Consider the following 19,486-nt stretch of genomic DNA (forward strand, 5'->3'; position numbering starts at 1 on the left):
CCTATAAATAAAGGAATTCTTTACAAATTCTTTCTGAAAACAGACAGAGTACAATGTAAAGTTATCTCTTATGTCATTTTGTTTTAAGTTTGGGTATAAATAAGTACATTCTTTTGAGGATCATAGATTCTGTGCTCCCAATTCATCTGGGTCTGTTATATAATACTGATCCCCTTTGATAATTTAGCTCACCCATCACATATGTCTTCAGTTACATATTAGTACCAATTTAGCTATAGAGGAATCTGTATTTTTGTCTTAGAATCTGTAAATAGAGAGAGCTTGCCTCCTCTTAAAAGTCACATCCTGAAGAAGAATTTCCTGACCACTGTATTTAAACTGATATAATCTTGCTATTATCTTTGCACCTTATTTCCTTTGCTTCAGTTATTGCAATTTACAAATATATTTGTTTTTCATAATTTGTTTATTGCCTGTTTCCCCACTAGTCTGTGAGCAACATGAGGGCAGAAAACATGTTTAGTTCAGTCATCAGTTTATTCCCTGATCCTAGTACTGTGACTTGCACACGACAGGCTCTTAATAAAGTGTTATAAATCACTGGATGAGTGAATGGCAAATGACTGCATGATCTGAAAGCTAGTCACAATATAATATATTGATTGATTTTTTTTCCTTGAGAGTTATGCTTAAGGAATTCTTATTTTATCCTGCTGTCATAAAGACTGAACCATCTTCTATTCTAATGAGGTATAACTGTTTAGTCCAGTCCCTGACATTAGTTGGAGGAGGTTGGATGGAAGCCCGTTGCCTGGGAAAGTCAAGTACAGCAAATCCCAAGCTATCCTTGAAATCCCAAACTTTCAACAGGAAGATGAAGGCGTCTATGAGTGCATTGCAAGTAACCTTCGAGGAAGAAATCTTGCAAAAGGTCAACTCATTTTCTATGGTGAGCTAATGAATTTCAAAAAGCATATGAAATAATTGGTCATATCCTTTATAGTAAATAGTGAAGGTCTTTAGCATGTTGTGGAAAAGTGTCATAGGAGAAATAGAGAAGACACATTTCCAGGAAAGGATGCTTACTGATACAATGATTAGCAGATGGGAATGACCATTTTTAAAATATGGCTTTAATTTCAGCATAGTATGCTAATAAATAATAGCATGCTATTGTTTATTATAATTGCCTTGGAAATATCAGCAATGTCATGTAAAAGCCATAGATATTTATAACACAAAGTAGAATGGAATGCAATATATTTCCCTTAAAACATTCAGCAACAACCTATGAAAACCTTAATTATAATCCCAAGTAGAACTTACAAAAGAAGGAGAAAATGACAGGAGAAACATAATACTTAATGGTAGTTTTCAGTATTTGTTTATATTTCCCATAATTGTCTACTCATATGTAGGTAATAGAAAAAAAACCTCATTACTTCATTTAAAAAATATATTTGCCTCAATTATCAGAATCTCTCATGGACTTAAGAGAGATGGGAAAAGCATATATTTTATAAAAGTTGTCTTTATGTCTTCTTTTCATCCAGGCCAAAATACACACTTGCATGAAATTCACTTTTTCTTTCTGATGCCAAAAAACCATAAAATATACCTCATAATTATCAAAATGTTTGTTGCTTTTAAAATATTCTTAACTTCTTTGCTAAATTTTATACATCTGTACTAGGGGACTTTTTAAAACTGTATTTATACATGGCCAAAAGTCATTTTCTATGTGACAGGTTTCTATGTGACACATTTATAATCAGTAATAAAGTAACTGGAGGAAAAATATCCATCTATATTGTGTCCTTATAACCTCCAAAATAAGTTTATAAAAGATTATTTTCATTATAAAAAATGGAACACATTTAGAGGAGTTAAGTGAGTTACACAACCATTGATGGGGGAAAAAATAAATCTAAAACCCAAGCCCATATGGTAGACATGAAATCCTAAGCTTTTTTTTTTTAATGTAGTTCCTACTTAGTTGAAGATTTAAAACTTTGTTCTTCAGAATCCTAAGCATCCAAAGAATGTACACATTAAATAAATAAATATGGTTTAAAGTTACAGTTATTGCACTAAGCAACAAACCATATATATCTCAAACTCCTGTAAGCTATGTGGATTTTATATGACCATGCATTTCTTCTTCCAGGTCAAACATATGTTAGGACAATTTCTGAACAATTACCTACAAATTATATATTTTAAAAATAATAAATAGAAACATGAATCAATTTCACCCATACACTCAGTTCTTCTAAGGGTTGCCTTCATTTATCCCTCAAGGTTGTGAAAATCATGTTCTGTAACTGGAAGCTGCCCTGATTTCCACAGGAGGTAATCTAGGCTTACTTTTCACCACAGTGGGACATCATGATTTCTTCCTCTCCTCCCTGAAGGACCTTCCATCTTTGTGGAAGCAGAAGTTACAGTGGAAACACCCTGATAGTCAGATATACTTGTGCATCATTTCAAAGACTCTCAGTTCCACTTTCTCCAACTACTGCTGCAGTGACCAGCTCAGCACCGTGGTTTGCAGGTGTAGCCTGACAGAGTCTTACCGCAGGTGCCACAGAAGGCCATCTTGTTTTGTGCTCCAGTTTTCTTTGGCCCCTTCAAGAACCTACTCAGCACTTAAGCACACACAACCTGGATGTCCTAATAGTTAACACCTGCACTGCCCTTGAATAACTGTGAAAAAGAGCCAATGAATAAATGCTTCCTCCTCCTTTCCTGGGTAGGCAGTTATAGACACTCCTTATACATTCACAGAGGATGGAGTAACAGTCGTCCGTGCTGGTGGTCAACTCAATAACTCATCCTTGCATTAACTCTTTCCTTCCCTGTTGACTCTCCCTTTTCCTGACACCTTACACTTGGCCAGCACTCCCAAATCAACAAACTGAACAAAAGCCCTTGACTTCGGCTCTGCTCTCAGAGTAAAAAGATAGGTTTCTCTTTTCTAACTATGTCTTCTTGAGCAGACGTGGGTGTTGTAACACCCATACAACAAAATCCTCTATAAAAGTTTGGAGGGAGAATTGAGTACAACACATATAAAACACCTAGATTGTAATAGATTGAGATTCCAAAGGAAGGCTCCTCCACTCCAACATATCTAGAATAGATCTAAACAAAGGAGAGGGATTAAATTGCAAATCCAGAAATTTTCCTATCATCATTATAGAAGAAATATTAATTTTAAAGCATTTAACTTATACACCCCTGTTTCCATGAATGTTAGAAAGGATAATACTACCTTACACTTAAATAACATTTCAACATCAATTATACCAGATGCTTTTTGCTTCAGAACTATGTAGAACTTTCTCAGATTAGAAAATAAGGTTTGGAAAATTCATGCCTAGGATCAAAGTTAGATGCTTAACCTATATACAGCTCCAAAAGTTCTCATTCCCTGTCAAGAATTTTATGTAGGAAAAAAAATGGGATTATAACTGTACTAAAATGTGATGAGGCTGATATTTGATTTATGCTTCAAACTACTGAATTGTAATTATATCGGGTATAGATACAATTATTTTACTTAGTTTAATCCAAATGTAATCAATAGCCTTTTGTCCACAGAGGGTTCAGATTTGATATACATTTTCTAACTTGACCTATATACTAATAGTTAACATGGAATTATTCTCTAGCCTTGTTCCCACAACTCTCAAGTTGTTATATAGGTGCAGCAAAACGACAAAAGGCAAACATCAATCTTATGCAAAAGGTCCACTGATATTTACAACAGGGTTTCTCTTATCCTACTTTGGGGGTCTTGCATTTCTCTTCCCTCAAATCATGTGTGTACAGTACTACCAGACCCAGTTAGCCTTGTCCTTCTGATTTCTACAGTCCTTGGAATGTAAAATAATGTCTTGGATAACTGACTTGCTAAATAGCTGCTGTTGTTTCTTTTTGAAACAGCCCCTCCAGAATGGGAACAAAAAATCCAAAATACATACCTGTCCATCTATGACAGCTTGCTTTGGGAATGCAAAGCTAGTGGAAAGCCAAACCCTTGGTACACGTGGTTAAAGAATGGTGAACGCCTCAATCCAGAGGTAAGCAACTGTGCTGATATTAAACATTCACCTACTCTGCTAGGGAAATTTTGTTACTAACAGAAACTATGTTTCTGGAGTGTTTAGTAGGTGCCAGGAAATACAGTATAATCTTTATATACCCTAATTTATTTAATCCTTAAATTTATTTAATCCTCACATAGCTATTAATATCGCCATTTTTCAAATGAGAAAACTAAGGGTAGAGAACACAACTTGTACAAGGTCACACATTACTCAGTGATGGATCTGTATTCAGATGATATCATTGTCATCATCATCATCATCATCATCATCATCAACATCCACTGAACTCTCATATGAGCCAGGCCCTGTGTTAAATATTTTCCATGCATTATCTTATTGTATCCTCATGACAATTTTATGAGAGAGATATGATTATTATTTCTATAAATGAAAAAATATTGGTTTCAGAGGGCTTAAGTCCATTTGTCCAAGGTCACACCGCAGCTAGTAAATGTTAGAATTAATATTCTAAGCATAATCTGATTCCAGAACCCAAGCTCTTAATCATTATCCAGTATGTTGGTTTTATGAAAGCTAATGGCTGTCTCTAAACTTAGGGAAGTAGAGAACTGAGGCAGTTATCCACATTTTTCAGTCTAAAGCACACCTTATTCTACAATATACAGAAAATGAGACAAGGTTATTTTTCCCATCAAATTATCCAAATAATTGTGTTAATTCTCCACTCTACTTTGCACTTATAGGCACAGTTAGAGATAAAAGGAACATCTGTTGTTTAGAATCTGAATGGAACACCGTTCTTTGTTTTGGCTTTACTGAAATTTAATTCCTGAATCCCTTTGCATGTAACATTCCCTGTTTCCTCCAGCCTACTTTTGTTATCTTTAGAGGATGGTAATAGGTACCCTGAAATATTTAAAGTTATATTTGCACTATTAAATTATTTCATTCTATACACTCAAAATTATATTTCTGTACTCCAAATGGGACTCTGTAACAGATTTTGGCTATTTAAACATACTTTACAGTCAACTTCAGAAAAGAAGAATTTAGCTCCTTCAACTTATGTACTGAATTAGAAAATTATCAAGTCATCATATTTTAAGTCTTTTTGAGACATTATGATGGAAATCCAAGGAAATTTGCTCATCACTCTATCCATGTCTAACATTATTGTCAACCATGTTTTCTGGAAAATTGGAATGGTAGATAGAGTATTCCAAATTATTTTATATACTGTATAACAGAAAGGTAACACAACATACCTTCTATGCAAAGAATGCCAATATTCAAAGAAATAAGGTAACATAAAATATACTAACCACTAAAATTATACTAAGAACATTTCCATTTTCTTAAACTCCAGAAAGCTTCTCAGGATCTTGAAGTATACTAACCTCATTTTCATAAGCAACAGTTCTCATACACCAAAATATCATAGCTCATCGATATGCATAAATGATAAGAGAATACCTATGTTAACACACTAGCATCTTTATGTGACTTTTCTTTTATTAGGAAAGAATTCAAATAGAAAATGGGACACTTATCATAACTATGCTGAATGTGTCAGATTCTGGTATCTACCAATGTGCTGCAGAAAACAAATATCAGATAATTTATGCAAATGCAGAATTGAGAGTATTAGGTAAGTCATTCATTTATAGCCAAAAAATTCAAACTGACATTTTAGCAAGCTATGATTATATGTAATATGAATCCAATTTTTCCGTAAATTAGAAATTGCTTTTCCTTGAAATAATGAAAAATGTCTAAATTAGCTTCTAAAAAAATACGAAGTGAGGGGCTTCCCTGGTGGCGCAGTGGTTGAGAGTCCGCCTGCCGATGTAGGGGACACGGGTTCGTGCCCCGGTCCGGGAATATCCCACATGCCGCGGAGCGGCTGGGCCCATGAGCCATGGCCGCTGATCCTGCCTGTCCGGAGCCTGTGCTCCGCAATGGGAGAGGCCACAACAGTGAGAGACCCGCATACCGCAAAAAAAAAAAAAAAAAAAAAAAAAAAAAAAATGCTAAGTGAGAATTATTATTCTGCTAGGGCAACATATTAGGGCTTGGAGGAGCCCACTATTGGGTTCATCCAAACCAGAAGTGGCTCCTCCAAAGCTGATCCCAGCATGAGGTTTTGAATACAATCCCAAAAGCATCTATTAGGAATGTTTTCAGCTGAAAATAAGAAAATAAGAAATGAAAACCTCAATTTATAGAGACTTAAACAACGATTTATTTTATCTCAATAATAACTTCAGGGGTGGTAGCTGAGCAATGGCACTGTAACTTGATGACATTATTCTTTAAACTCTTTCCTCATGCTTGTAGCCTCCTGGTTCCAGGATGACTGCTGTAGCTACAGAAATCAAGTCCATACTCAAAGCAGAAGAAGACAGAGTGGACAGTCCTTTTCATTAGAAAAGCAAAAATTTCTGAGCCCTTTCAGCAGACTCCTTTTATGTCATTAGCTAGAACCCTGTCATGTGACCACTGAGACCTCAAGAGAAGCTGGGGAAATCAGCCCCTATAGTGGAAAATGTTGAGATAGAAGTGGTTTGCAGATGATATTCTGGGACAGTCAACCAGTGGTGTCTGTCAGGATAAATGACTCATTGATATCTTTCATCCTAAGGCTTTCTTAATGGTATGAAGACAGGAGATAAAAGAGAGGAGGAATTAAGCAAAAAGACAGTTTCATGAGCATATGGGTGATGGACATTGATTCATTTGTTTATTCATTCAGTCAGTATTTATTGAATATTTATTGTGTACTAAGCACCTAAAACAGAATTATCAAAATTAGAGTGATCTTTACCTTCATAGAACCTGTAGTTTCACAGAGAAAAAAGGCTAAATTTTAAAATATCATGATTATTACAGTGAAGAATTGAATAGGTGTTATCAGTTGAACATAACCTAAATTGAGAACATTCTCTTTAAGCTGAGATAAGAAGAAAAAGCATGCACAAGTCAGTGGAAGGACAGAGAAGCCATACTCGAAACGCCCAGAAGAGAACATGGCATATCTGAAAGAACTTCAGTTCACGTAGACTTTAGGCTAAGAATGGGGATTGGACACACAGGTTCCCACAAGAATGGAGCTGGGAAGACTTGGATGCACCCAGGCAGTCTAATTATTTATCACTCTCATGAACTGGTATTTGTTGAAACTGACAAAGATTAGTTTTTTTTTTTTTTTTTTAAGTTTCTACTCAGCCTGCCTGCTTCAACAGAAGGCAGACTATTTCCATTTTTCTAGTTAAAGGCATGCCTGAAGAAATCTAAAATAATGATGATGTACTTCTGATTTACTTCAAAGGTATTTCATTGTCATATATGTATATTCACATTTAGGATTATTATCTTGGCTAGAACAGATTTAGTAATTTCCCTAATCAGGGTTAAAATTCTGTCTTCTGTTCTTGTGGAACCATCTTCACCCTCTTCATTATAAATATTATTAAGAATGTGACTTTTTGTAACTTGCTTCCTCCCTCACTTTTGTTATCACAATGCTTTTGTTATCACAATGACCAGCACCAAAACAAAAATAAATTACGTTTACTGAGCCCATACTTTGTGCCAGGCACTATTTACCCTTCTTTATTGAATGTTATCTCATTCAAGACCTAGACTAACTTTCTGAGGTAATATCTATTGTCATCTTCATTTTACAAATGGAAGCGGACTCCAAAATGCCAAATCCATAACTAGCCCAAAAAAACCTTGAGCAAAGTAGCTTGAAAAAAGTTTTGTTTACAGATATTAGTAATTTAACAATTTTGTAATTTTGTTTTTAGCCTCAGCTCCTGATTTCTCCAAAAATCCCATTAAAAAAAATTCAGTTGTTCAAGTTGGTGGGGATATTGTGATCGAATGCAAACCGAATGCTTTCCCTAGGGCCGCCATCTCCTGGAAAAGAGGAATGGAGATCCTGAGACAAAGCAAAAGGTAAACAAATCTCTTTTGTTTTAATATTTTAAATATTTTGTAATATAACATCTTCCAGATTTTTAGGGTTTACTAGGTCTTCCAAAATTCCCTCCCTTATTACTCCCTCCCAACTTACAACTACATATGCAGAGATACTAAACATTTTCACATGATGGTAAAAACAAAAGGATCTTACAAGGCTATGAGCTGTTTGTATAATTTGACTGCAATATTTTCAGTGCATGCACTTGTAACAGATATATTTTAAAAAATCCTTTAACAGCTTTCTCTATATTCAGTTTGAAGGCTTTTTCCTGACCCAGCCTGCTGAGTAATCATTGAGAAGAGCATTATACAAAGGAGGCACTCATACTCACACACCTGGCATTGCGGTTTTTAAATAGTCACACAGGTGTTCACCCCAGGACAAAAATGAATTCACCACATGAAAAAAATGTAGAGAGGTTCTTGTAGAGAAAGAAGAGAGGTTTCCTTCTACATGGATGTGGTTGAGAAATCCCTGATCAGCACTGGCATGTTTTCTGGGAGAGTTTTGACAGCCCCAAAACAGGTGTTTTTCTCTACTCATAATACATTTCAGTCCATTGTGCTGTAGAACCTTGTATACCCAGAGTTGACTTGACTACAGTTGTAGCTCTAATTTAATGACCCATGTGTGTTTCTATGTGATCAAATACACAATGGGGTACTACTATGAATTAGCTGTTGTGCTGAAAATATGAAAATGGTTCAATGGGCACTTCTTCAGCATCATACGTGTCACAAACTCAAATACATACCAGGCAAGTAACATAAGTAATGAAACAGGCCAAGTGAAAGAAAAGACAACTGAAGTGTGATGAAAAAATGGCTATCTGTTAATCTTGGAAGACTGTGAAGGACTGGAGAGAGAGTTCTACACCTAAAAGAGGCAGTCATAAACTCCGAATTCAGTCAAATGTTGTTTTATGGGAAGAACCTCTAACATTTCAGGAAAAGCTAGAAATCTGATTTTTGGCACCTCTGAGCCAGAAAAAAAAAAAATGTCCACCATTTTGTCATTTCTGATCTCAGATTGCATTTGTGGTCAGGAAGAGAGAAAAGGAAGTTAAAACAAGCAAATAAACAGTGTTAATTGTGTAGAGTGTTCTCACCGTTATATCTGCTGCCTTGCAGACCGTCTCCTGACATGGTGAGATATAAAGAAAAAGCCCCTTCAAAGGCACTCTTTCTTTTCTTACTGTTTTCTGTCTCCAGGGGTCTCTACAGCCCCGGACTGAAGCTTTTCCCAGGAGAGGGATTCTGTCAAATGTATCCTTGTACGTCCTGTGCCTTGGCACAGAACCCAAACTCAATAAATGTCTGCAGAATGAATGAATATGTCCAAAAGGATGAATATGTAAGGCATTACCAGCTTTAGAGAAAGGCTATTCTGGGAGGAAATGCCTCAAGACATAAGAACAGATAATTTGAAACTAAGGTGAAGAGAAAGGTGAAAGGAAAACTGGTGCCCTGCCCCAGCTGGGCTCCTTCCTCATGTAGACTACCTGGGAAACTGCTGCAAGCACTCCCAACAGATCTGGATGTGGATCTTCTTTAAATGTTTTCTCTTTCATTCCTAAATCCTAATCAAGGTTTAAATATACTGCTGTAGAACAGGAAAACTCAAGAGATCCCATAGGCTCAAACACAGGCTCTGTACTGAGGGTTCAGAAAGATCGATTAGCTCTGCTTCCTTTACTAAAGTGACTGTAAGTTTTCACCTAAAGAGCCAGAATGACTACTGTTTACCTTCTATAGCCTTTAAAGACCCAAATGCAAGGCATGTTGGGAAGAGAAAGAAAAGGAAAAAGATTTAGATGGAGGTAAGAAAATGAGAGAGAGAGAGAGAGAGAGAGAGAGAAAAGAAAAGCTTTGTAGGGTACAAGGGAAACTGCTTTTTTTTTTTTTTTTTTTTTTTTTGCGGTACGCGGGCCTCTCACTGCTGTGGCCTCTCCCGTTGCGGAGCACAGGCTCCGGATGCGCAGGCTCAGCGGCCATGGCTCACGGGCCCAGCCGCTCCACGGCATGTGGGATCCTCCCAGACCGGGGCACGAACCCGCGTCCCCTGCATCGGCAGGCGGACTCGCAACCACTGCGCCACCAGGGAAGCCCGAAACTGCTTTTTAAAAGAGCTTTTCAGATTTTTGTTTTATTTGTTTTGCCCCATATAGGATGAATTTGGGATCTTTTTAGCCTCTAAACAGTCACTAATAGTTATATCAGATTCAGCATCGTCTCACTGGGGTTAAAGGAATGGCCCACATGATTTTTATTTACAAATTCTTCTTTCATAATTCCATTCACTCATTGCTTTAGAATTTCATTACAGCTTTCAGCAAAAGAAAACAAATAAAATTATCTCCTGAATATGCATCCTAAAAAGCTGGGAAAAAAAGTCGAGCCCCAGCAGAGTACAGTAATTACAGATGTATATCTCTGCCAGGTATAGCTGACCTTAAGCAGTAATTTGCAAAGGTCACACACAGCCAGCTCTGTGAGACTTTGTGTTTCTGCATGTTTCCTATCCTGCCCCCTCTTCTATTGTTTTCTGAGATGACTGGTTTCATTAAGAGTTGACTCCATGCAGCTTATTGGGAAATGCAGCACCCATGCTTCTATTTGTGTTGACTTGATGGCTTTTTTGTAGTCTTATCATGGTGATTTCCAAACAGGCTGAAGGTAAAAATTAGAGCAGTGATTAAAAAAAAGGAAAGAAGGAAGGAAGGAAAGAAGAAAGGAAGGAAGGAATGGAGGAAGGGAGGAAGGGAAGGAGGAGGGAAGGAGGGAAAGGGCATAACGGTTAACTGTGGAGGTTGTATGGTACAATGAAGACATAGCCCAGCCTCTATTCTATCATAATTACACTGTAACTTAAGAGTAAGTCACGTCTTTGATAGGCTTCTATATCAAAGATGGATTAGAAGCATCTCATCTTCCTAAAAGAGAACAGAGAGCCAAGTAGTCTCTCCAAGCCCATTCAAGCCTAAGGTTGATTATTTCTTCTATAGCTTTGATATGAGCCATTAGAAGGGAACTGACTCTTTTCTCCACGATCTTTTCTCCTTCTCAAGTCAGTGTTGCCAGGACAGATCCCAAATTCTAGCAAAGTAACTGCATTCAGCTTGCAAATAGCTACCACACTGGAAGAACATTTTGGGGAGGAGAATATTAAAAGAGTACCTAATGCCACAAAATAGTTCTTCTAACATTTGCAATATATGAATAAAAGTTATTTGACTTAGAGTCTGTGTATACATTTTTACACTGTGTGTGCACACACTTGTGTGTGTGTGTACCATAGGGGTAGCCATAATTTCTGAAACTAATGAAATTAATTACCCTAGGAGACAGAGACCTAGTCCACTGTCCACATTTTATAGAGCTAGATCCTTAACTCAAACACAGAACACTGAGTCTTAGTACACAGATTTTAATGCCACATCAGCCTGAATATTTTATCTAAATAGCAAAATAAATGTAATTCCTATCCTTTCATACTCTGTTAAAGCACGATACAACTGTATACACAGGAAGATTAAAAGAATCAGGTACAGAAAACAGTTTAAATGATTCCAAGTAGGAACAGTTTTTAGCTCTTGACCTTGGAAATATCTACATGGGGAAATGTCCTTTTTAGTCTGTTATAAAACTTCTATACCATCCTGTCTACTTTGAAATTTCATTGTTGCTACACTTGCTTCCAATAAAGTGTAACTATCTAGAGATGGTTGAAAGGACTCTAAAGAAGCCTATTCAAAGTAATCTTACTGTATGCCCTACTTATAAAAATGGTGGCAATATATATTTTTTGACAATTTCTTCCAGTCTTACAAGAATCAGACAGCATTTATCACATAGCTAATGCAAAGCTTAGAATTGATGCCAAATCTGCCATCTCTGTTTCCAGATCTTTTCCTCTCTGCAAATAATGGAGAACATACTCAAACTCTTTATTTTCTGAAAGCTATTGTCACGTGATTTTACCAAATTTCATGTGTTGATAATTCAGATCAAGCAACATTTCTGAATATGGTGTTTCTTATTGGCCTGTGTGTCACAAAGTTTTGACTATTTTAAGAGTTCCATCTTTACAAGTGTCTATATTCGTGGCTGGCTGTCAGAAGAGAAAAGTTTTACTCTAACTAAAAATAGGCAGATGGCATTACAGAGCCCTAAGGCTGCCTGGTTTCCTGCCAGGAATCTATAGTCATACTCCATCTACCTCTTTCTTTTTGGAGCTACCAGTCATTTAGAAACAGCACCTAAACTGAAGAGAAGCAATGGTATGTTCCTGTGGAAGAAACTGGGATGTATTATCAAGAGTCCCTTGCTGGGAATCAGAAAACCAGGATTCTGGTCTCAGTTCTGTCATTGACGAGTGGCCTGAGCTTGGGTAAAATCACTAGCCTACTGTTTTTTTCATTGAGGTCACTGTTTCCTGGACCTATTTAAGATGAAATAATTTGAAAACAACTTTCAGAAATACTAAGCATGCTACCCATGCAATGACTGCCAGAACAGAGATTATATGTTAGAAATCAAGGCAAAACGTTAGCCTGGCAGGTTGAAATTGCAGATTCTATCATACTCCTACTCATAGTTTTATACATGTTTTACCGATTTGTTCAGGTGACCAAGTGATTGAGCCAAACATGGTGATTGCTGTGAATTGTCAAAACAGCTAAAATGATCTGTTTAGATGGATTCAGAGGTTACAGAGGGCCCTGTCATCCAGATTTAAGCATCCCGAGAGTACTAGGCACTGCTCACTAACTCACCATTATGGGCCCAGCACCCAGAACAAACCTGGAACATAACAGATGTCCAATGCATATTTTCTACTTTGCTAAATCAATGAAAGTTAAAATTTACTTTGTTTTGTGTCTACCTGAATTAAGAGATTTTGCAGTTAAACCAAAAACGTATTTAGTAATTAATAGACCAATGATGTGTTCATTCATGCATTCTGTAAAGATCTGATGAGCAAAAATTATACCCCCAATACTTTACTAGGTTCTGTAGATAATTTTTAAGTAGCCAACTACATGATACATAATATGCCTTCATAAGAAAGTGTTTTGTTTTTAAGTTATTTGGAGTCAAAGATCTGAGTCCTGGTATGAACTCTATTTCTCATTAAGTTGATAACTTCTAGCAAGTCCTTTAACTTCAATGGTTCTCAGTTGATTTGTTTGAAAAATAGAGAAAATAGTACTTGTCTCACCCTTGGAGTTGTATGAGACTCAAATGACATAGCATGTGTGAAAAGGATGGGTATACACTCTTACCATTGGGTACATTTACTGCTGTTATCCTAACCTTTATGCAAATCCAAGTTACACATTCTTACTTCCACCAGCCAAGGGAAATACCACAGACTTCACCACAGGAAGTCAAGATGAATACAGATTAAGCTTATCTGTGCAAGGCATTCTGAGGCAACTGAAGGAATCAATTCCACATCTGCTAAGTTAGATTAATCGCTTCTTTTTTGCCTTGTGGATCCACTTAGCAAGTGAACTGACAGAAATCAAAGGCCTAGATTTATCTCCTTATACCCAGTGGCTGCTGGCTACCTGTTCAGGGGTCACCTCATGAATTTAATAGAAAACGCAGGAAATGTGAACCTGCTGGGAAGACAGCTCAAAACATCCTCTGAAGGGCAGCATTCAGTAAGACGCCTACATCACCTGAGATCTTGTCCGAGTGGGAACACAAGCTCTGAACAACAAAAACAAAGAGATGGACAGATTTTTTTACCTATTATTGAAAGAATAATAATTGAATTAATAGGTAACCCATCACATTGCTTCTTCACTTTCCTAAAAAAATCCACCACATTTCTCCATCATTTCATAAAATGAAGTAAACTAAAATCCAGCTATATGTTAGACTAATTGTCATTAATAATTAAAATAACCATTTTAAGCACCTCCATATGACAGGCAGTACACCAGGCTTTTCATATATCTCAAAAAACTAAAGCACACTTTTTTCATATTCAGATACATTTCTGAAGGACATAGTTGCCACAGAGCATACGGTTATGTCTGTACCACTTTTACCCTGGTAATCTCAAAGAGCTGAATACAAACGGCACTTTGAAATTCACAGAGAATCGAACTCATTCAGTCATAGAGATTCTGCCCCTGCCCCTGAGCAGTTGGTTTCAGGATGTGATCATATTCCACAGACTTGAAATAAGAGGACTGTTGGATTTTTTGGAACCGATTGCATTACCTCTTTCCACCCAGATACATATGTGTGTATATATATATATATATATATATATATATATATATATATATATATATATATATATACACACACTTCTAAACAGATCTTATCAAATCCTGGATTTTGTGCTTTATCCTACAATAATGACACCATTAAAACCTGAGTGGCCCTGGGCACTTCATAAAATGGTGTACCCTGTGGGAACATAATGAACCCATTAGGTGGCATGGAATCTAGTAGTGATGCTTATTCAATAGTTTCGCCTTCAATCCCCCAATTTAGTGGGCCCACTCCATTTCCATCTGCATGGCACTTCAACTCCCAAGACCTCCCTCTTAGACACAATAGTACCTTGTAGGAAAGGGCCAGGGGAAGAAGAGTAGAGAGGGGAAGCAGAAATGAGAGAGAAGGAGATGAGGAGAAACAAGGATGAGATGTCATTCTCTGTGCCAAGAGATAATTGATCGTTATTGAGCAAGTCACTTGATCTTTCTTTTCTTCATGGGTAAAAAGGTACACTTGGGAGAACCTATTTGAAAGCCCTTAGCACAGTGACACAGAAAAGGAACAGAATTAAAAAAAAAAAAAAGAGTCTGTCTTCATTCTTCTCCTTGCTAAGCTACCTGGACAAAGTAGTTCCTTTAGTTACAGAGCCTGTTGCCCAACACTTAGCTATCATTCCACTTTCTCCCTGGATCCTTTTCACAGCCATCTTACCCTGTGGGGCATCAGCTAATGGGAGTCTGGCTGCCCGGTTGCAAGGAAGCCGATTGTATGATGCTCCCTCCCTGTTTGACACTTCTCTATGCATTTTTCAATAACTGCTTTCCAAATCACCACTATTCCTTCTTTTTTAAAACCTTTACCCCTCAAGCGCTCAATCTTAATAAAATATCCCCTCCACACATGTTTTTTTTTAATGCAACTTTAGCCAGAATGTAGCAACTGGTAAGCAGGATTTCTTAGCCCTTACTCCTTGCAGAGCTTCCTAATGGAACAAGCAAATAAACCTAATTTTATTTTGTATCACCAACTACTTAATATAATAGTGCTTAGTACATTAGGTAGCATGAGTATCAAATAGGCAAATGAACCATATGTTCCCATGTTTAAGGAAGAATGACAGTCTGCATAATGCCAGGCTTATTACAATCTCCCTTCTGTGCTGCTTCTTTGTAATAAAATTTTAAATCGTTCATACTCAACTCCTGAAAGCCTTGTTAAGGTGAGCCTTTCCAAGGGAATACATGCTGAAGATGTCAAGAGCCATCTGATACTCTTGCCTGTGTCACGCAAAGATGTAACAAGCTAAAATCCTATGTGTGCCCCTGTCAGTCTTGCCCTATTTTTTCCTCTTGCCATCCAATCTTCCTTTCTTTCTTTATCCCCACTGGCCTCCACTGGCCTGAAGCACTGACCCTTTAGCACAATGCCTGCAGAGCCACCTACCTGACATGGTCTGAAAAAGCTCCAGTTCATTAAAGATGTAAAGCCTGTCTTTAAACCCAGCCTGCCCAGCTGGGTGTGTGCTGTTTTACACTGCTTCCTTAGTTAGACTATCATTGCTTTAGTTCTCTATTTAAAATGTTTTAATGATGGGTAATAACATCCTGTGGTTATAAGCCAAGGACAAATATGGCAAAGCAAATAAGTTCCACAAATAAATAGCATCTTATAAATTCTTGTACTATAAGCTATCACTGAAAATGAATAAGATTCATCATAGAGTTGCTATGAATTCACTGGCTAGATTGGTAGATTTCATTATCATGCATAAGATTTTCATGCATAAGATTTCAAGATCATGCATGATTATGCATAAGAACCTTGTGAAAAATGCAGATCCCAGAGCTGCATTCAAGATTTTGAGTTAGTGGGTAAGAAGAAGGGCTGAGAAATCTGCATTTTTACAAATTGACTCTCTCTGCTCCCAAGTAAAGCTGAGACTGTTCAGTACCACCTAGAGAAACACTGATTTGGTGCAAATGTACCATTTAAAAAATAGAAACTTTGTTTCATCTTCTTTCCCCTAAGAACTCTGCTTCCTGTACTAACATGCTCAGCTCCTCATCTTATATCATTGCTGAGGAGATGTAAGTCCTCAGTTCAGTTACTTTTTGAAAATATGAATACAATTGGCCTTCGAATGGTGTCAACTTACTTAAGTGCTTGCTTCTAATTTCTGAGTGACATTTATATCTTCCACAGTTTACGTAAGTATTCAACAGCAATAATTTTATAGACAGAAAAGGTCAGTTATTAGTGCAATTAATACAAATGACCTTTCATGCTTGGTTTGGCTTTGGCAGAAAAAAAGTGATCACTTGATATGCTTAAAGTATAATGTTCCTCACTCGGAAAGAAAATGGTTACTTGACAAGTGTTTGTTATGCCCACCCGTTTTTAGAGATACTGGTGGGCATACAGAAAGTAAATAAATAGAAATAGATAGAAATAGAATTTTTGTCTTGGTAGAAATTATGATCCAGTTGAAGAAATAAAAGCCAGACCAATTATGTGACAGTGAGTCTTGTTAATATTTTCCAAATGAAGAGTGAGGCTGTCAGAGCATTTTTTTTAAGTCACTGGCTATTATTTCCCTATATCTTTTTTTTTCTTTTTTTCAATAGTAGAATTAAAAAGCATTTCCAAATGAAATTTATGCAAGAGCTCATTTCATAAAACAAGTAAAATGAACTAATCTGGCTGATGTCCTGGAGGGAGAATCAGAGCCCCTCTCTAAACCCTCATCACTTTTCAGCCACAAGCAGCCCGTGGAGTGCCCCAAGAATCCCCTGGATCTCCTGAGAGCATAGCTGGAGAAGTACTGAGTTAGAGTGACAAATCTGATACTCAAGTGTAACTTGTCAAACCATTCACTTATTTATAAGCACAACTGCAAACCAATTTGACAGTCCATGTAGAAGATTCTAGGTTTATAAATTTGAATGAGCCCAGAATCCTGCGGGGGAAGCAGGCAGGTCAACAGCTCCAGTGCAGTGGGGCATGTGTCACCACAGACAGAAGATGGTGTAGAGACTCAAGAACGCAGCTTACAGGAGGACAGAAAGGCCTCAGCAGGTTGGAGGTAACTGACCTGGCGCTTGAAGGGTAGGCAGGAAAATTTCCTACATGAGGAATGTAGGAGGAGCAGGTTTACTGTGTGGCAGCTTTAACCCATAGTTAGCTTCATAATTGATGCCACTTCGAAGATTTAGATTTAGACTTCCCTTCCTCAATACAGGATATATTTCATCCATGATTTCTCTAAGTAGAGAATCAAATTATTTTATGAGCAATCCAACCATTGACTCTTTGAGTACTCAAGGGATGTTTAGATATACTTAATTACATACAGTTTTCATTCTATTTCAGATTAAATTAACCAATATAGCCAGAAATCTACCCTTCTCATAGTTGACCCTGACCTTCATCATATATAATAACAATAACAATAATAATATCCACTAATATCCTACCTACAATAGGCAGTATATTAAAATGTTAGATACAACAATTCACTTAATTTTTACAAGATACCTATGGAGGTTATCATTTATTTATACTTTTTAGATGGGTTAAAACTAAGACTTAGAGAAGTTAGGCATCATGTCCACAGTCACACAGCTAGTAAATGATAGAAAAGCATTCAATTCCAGGAAGCTCTGATTTCAAAGCCATGTGTAATATTAAACACTACATTGTAGGTTTTTAATTAGCTTTTTGAAGTAGTATAGTGTCCATCTGTGGATCTAAATGCGACTGTCATACTGTACACATTATTTGTTCCTCATTTTTTCCGGTTAGACAAAAATTCTTCTGAAAACTGTGATATATACACTCAAATTCTATTTTTATATTAATAAAAGATATAGGATAAGTCTGTAAGTTGTCAGTGTACTGAAAGATGGAGTCAATTCACATCAATAAAATAAAATAATTCAGTCCTCTTAGTGGCTTAGCATCCTGCATCCAGAACTTCGAATGACTGACTGGATTTTCAATGTAACATACAATATAATTTTTGGTGACATATAAGACACAGATATGCAAATTCAACAAACAGGGATAAACTCCCTAAGCTCCATAAAGGACTTGATCTGATATGAAATTATGTGTTATAATTAAGAAGAAAGAATTAGCAGACTAGGAGGCACATCCAAGTTGTCCTCCCATTCTCAGCCAGTTTGTTAGTTTTGTAAAGATTCTGAGGAGTACAATAATTCAGTAGCCAAAGGGGATCTAGAATGGGAAATCCCACTAGCATCCATCACTTTCAAAACTACCCACGTTCAAGATAGCAAGGGGAGGCATTTCTGAGATACACATATTCTGAAATCACTGAATTACAAAGCTGGAGTGAAAGGGGTAATAATCATGAATGTTCCAGCCCAATTCCCACACTTTTTATATCTGAGGGAAAACAAAGACCTCAGGGATAAAGTTACTAGTTTAAGTTCACCTGGCTGTGTTTGAATCTCATCCATCTATCTCAAAGTAAGCTGCAGATACAGCTTTACATTTGCAAAATTTCAAAGCCTTGAGGAAAATCACACAATAGGCTCATCATCATAAACATAATGAAAGTGTAGCCAAAATGTCCTTGCAATGTTCAAACTTCTCCATTCTGTTTTGCACAACTCTTTCTCCCATTGTGTTTTCAATCGGTTTGCCTCCAGTTATTTTGGGAGCATACTTTTTAAGATATTTCTTTTAAGTCCTATTTTCACAACTTTTTTGTCATTTGCTAACTTTATAATTTCCTATCTTTTCTTTTGATTTGCTTGGGCTGTTAGCATATGAATCTGTTTTAATTCCCTTTTGTGTTTTCTCAGGCATCCTAAAATACTGCAGCAAATGCAGACACTTTTCTTTATCTTTCTCTTCTTCTACTGAACAGCTAAATATTCCTCTTAGGGCTCTTTCACTGGATTAATTTAGCTAAACTCCCCATCTGATGCAGTTTTGTTAATGTTAAATAACACTTCCTTCACATTTTATGGGAATCAGCCTAGCAGCACACTCTTTGGCATGCCATCAAAGTAAAGACACATCATGACACCAAATAATTATGTTATTTAGCAAAGGTTCTTATCTGGCATCTCCTAATTTATGTCACAATTCAGTCACCCTGAAACTGTTTTTGCATTGTATGTCAGCCACTACAAAGCCGTTGCTTAAATTATTTGTGTATATTAAAGAAGGAGTCACATTTTGATGAATTCTAAGGT

The 19,486-nt window shown here is 36.8% G+C and overlaps 1 protein-coding gene across 4 annotated transcripts in view; it reads left to right on the forward strand.

The window, feature by feature from the left end:
- Positions 1–19,486, forward strand: part of CNTN6 (contactin 6) — a 155,405-nt gene that overhangs the window by 77,989 nt on the left and 57,930 nt on the right. For 2 of the 4 annotated variants that reach the window (XM_060109747.1, XM_060109748.1), the window contains 4 exons: positions 731–910; positions 3,910–4,046; positions 5,553–5,682; positions 7,844–7,994. In XM_060109747.1, coding sequence (XP_059965730.1) covers positions 731–910; positions 3,910–4,046; positions 5,553–5,682; positions 7,844–7,994 — 598 coding nt within the window. Of the gene's footprint in view, positions 1–725; positions 911–3,909; positions 4,047–5,552; positions 5,683–7,843; positions 7,995–19,486 lie in introns of all 4 variants that reach the window. The other 2 variants (XM_060109746.1, XM_060109749.1) reach the window with 2 other exon arrangements.

Source organism: Mesoplodon densirostris, chromosome 10 (assembly GCF_025265405.1).
Source record: "Mesoplodon densirostris isolate mMesDen1 chromosome 10, mMesDen1 primary haplotype, whole genome shotgun sequence".
Classification (NCBI taxonomy): domain Eukaryota; kingdom Metazoa; phylum Chordata; class Mammalia; order Artiodactyla; family Ziphiidae; genus Mesoplodon; species Mesoplodon densirostris.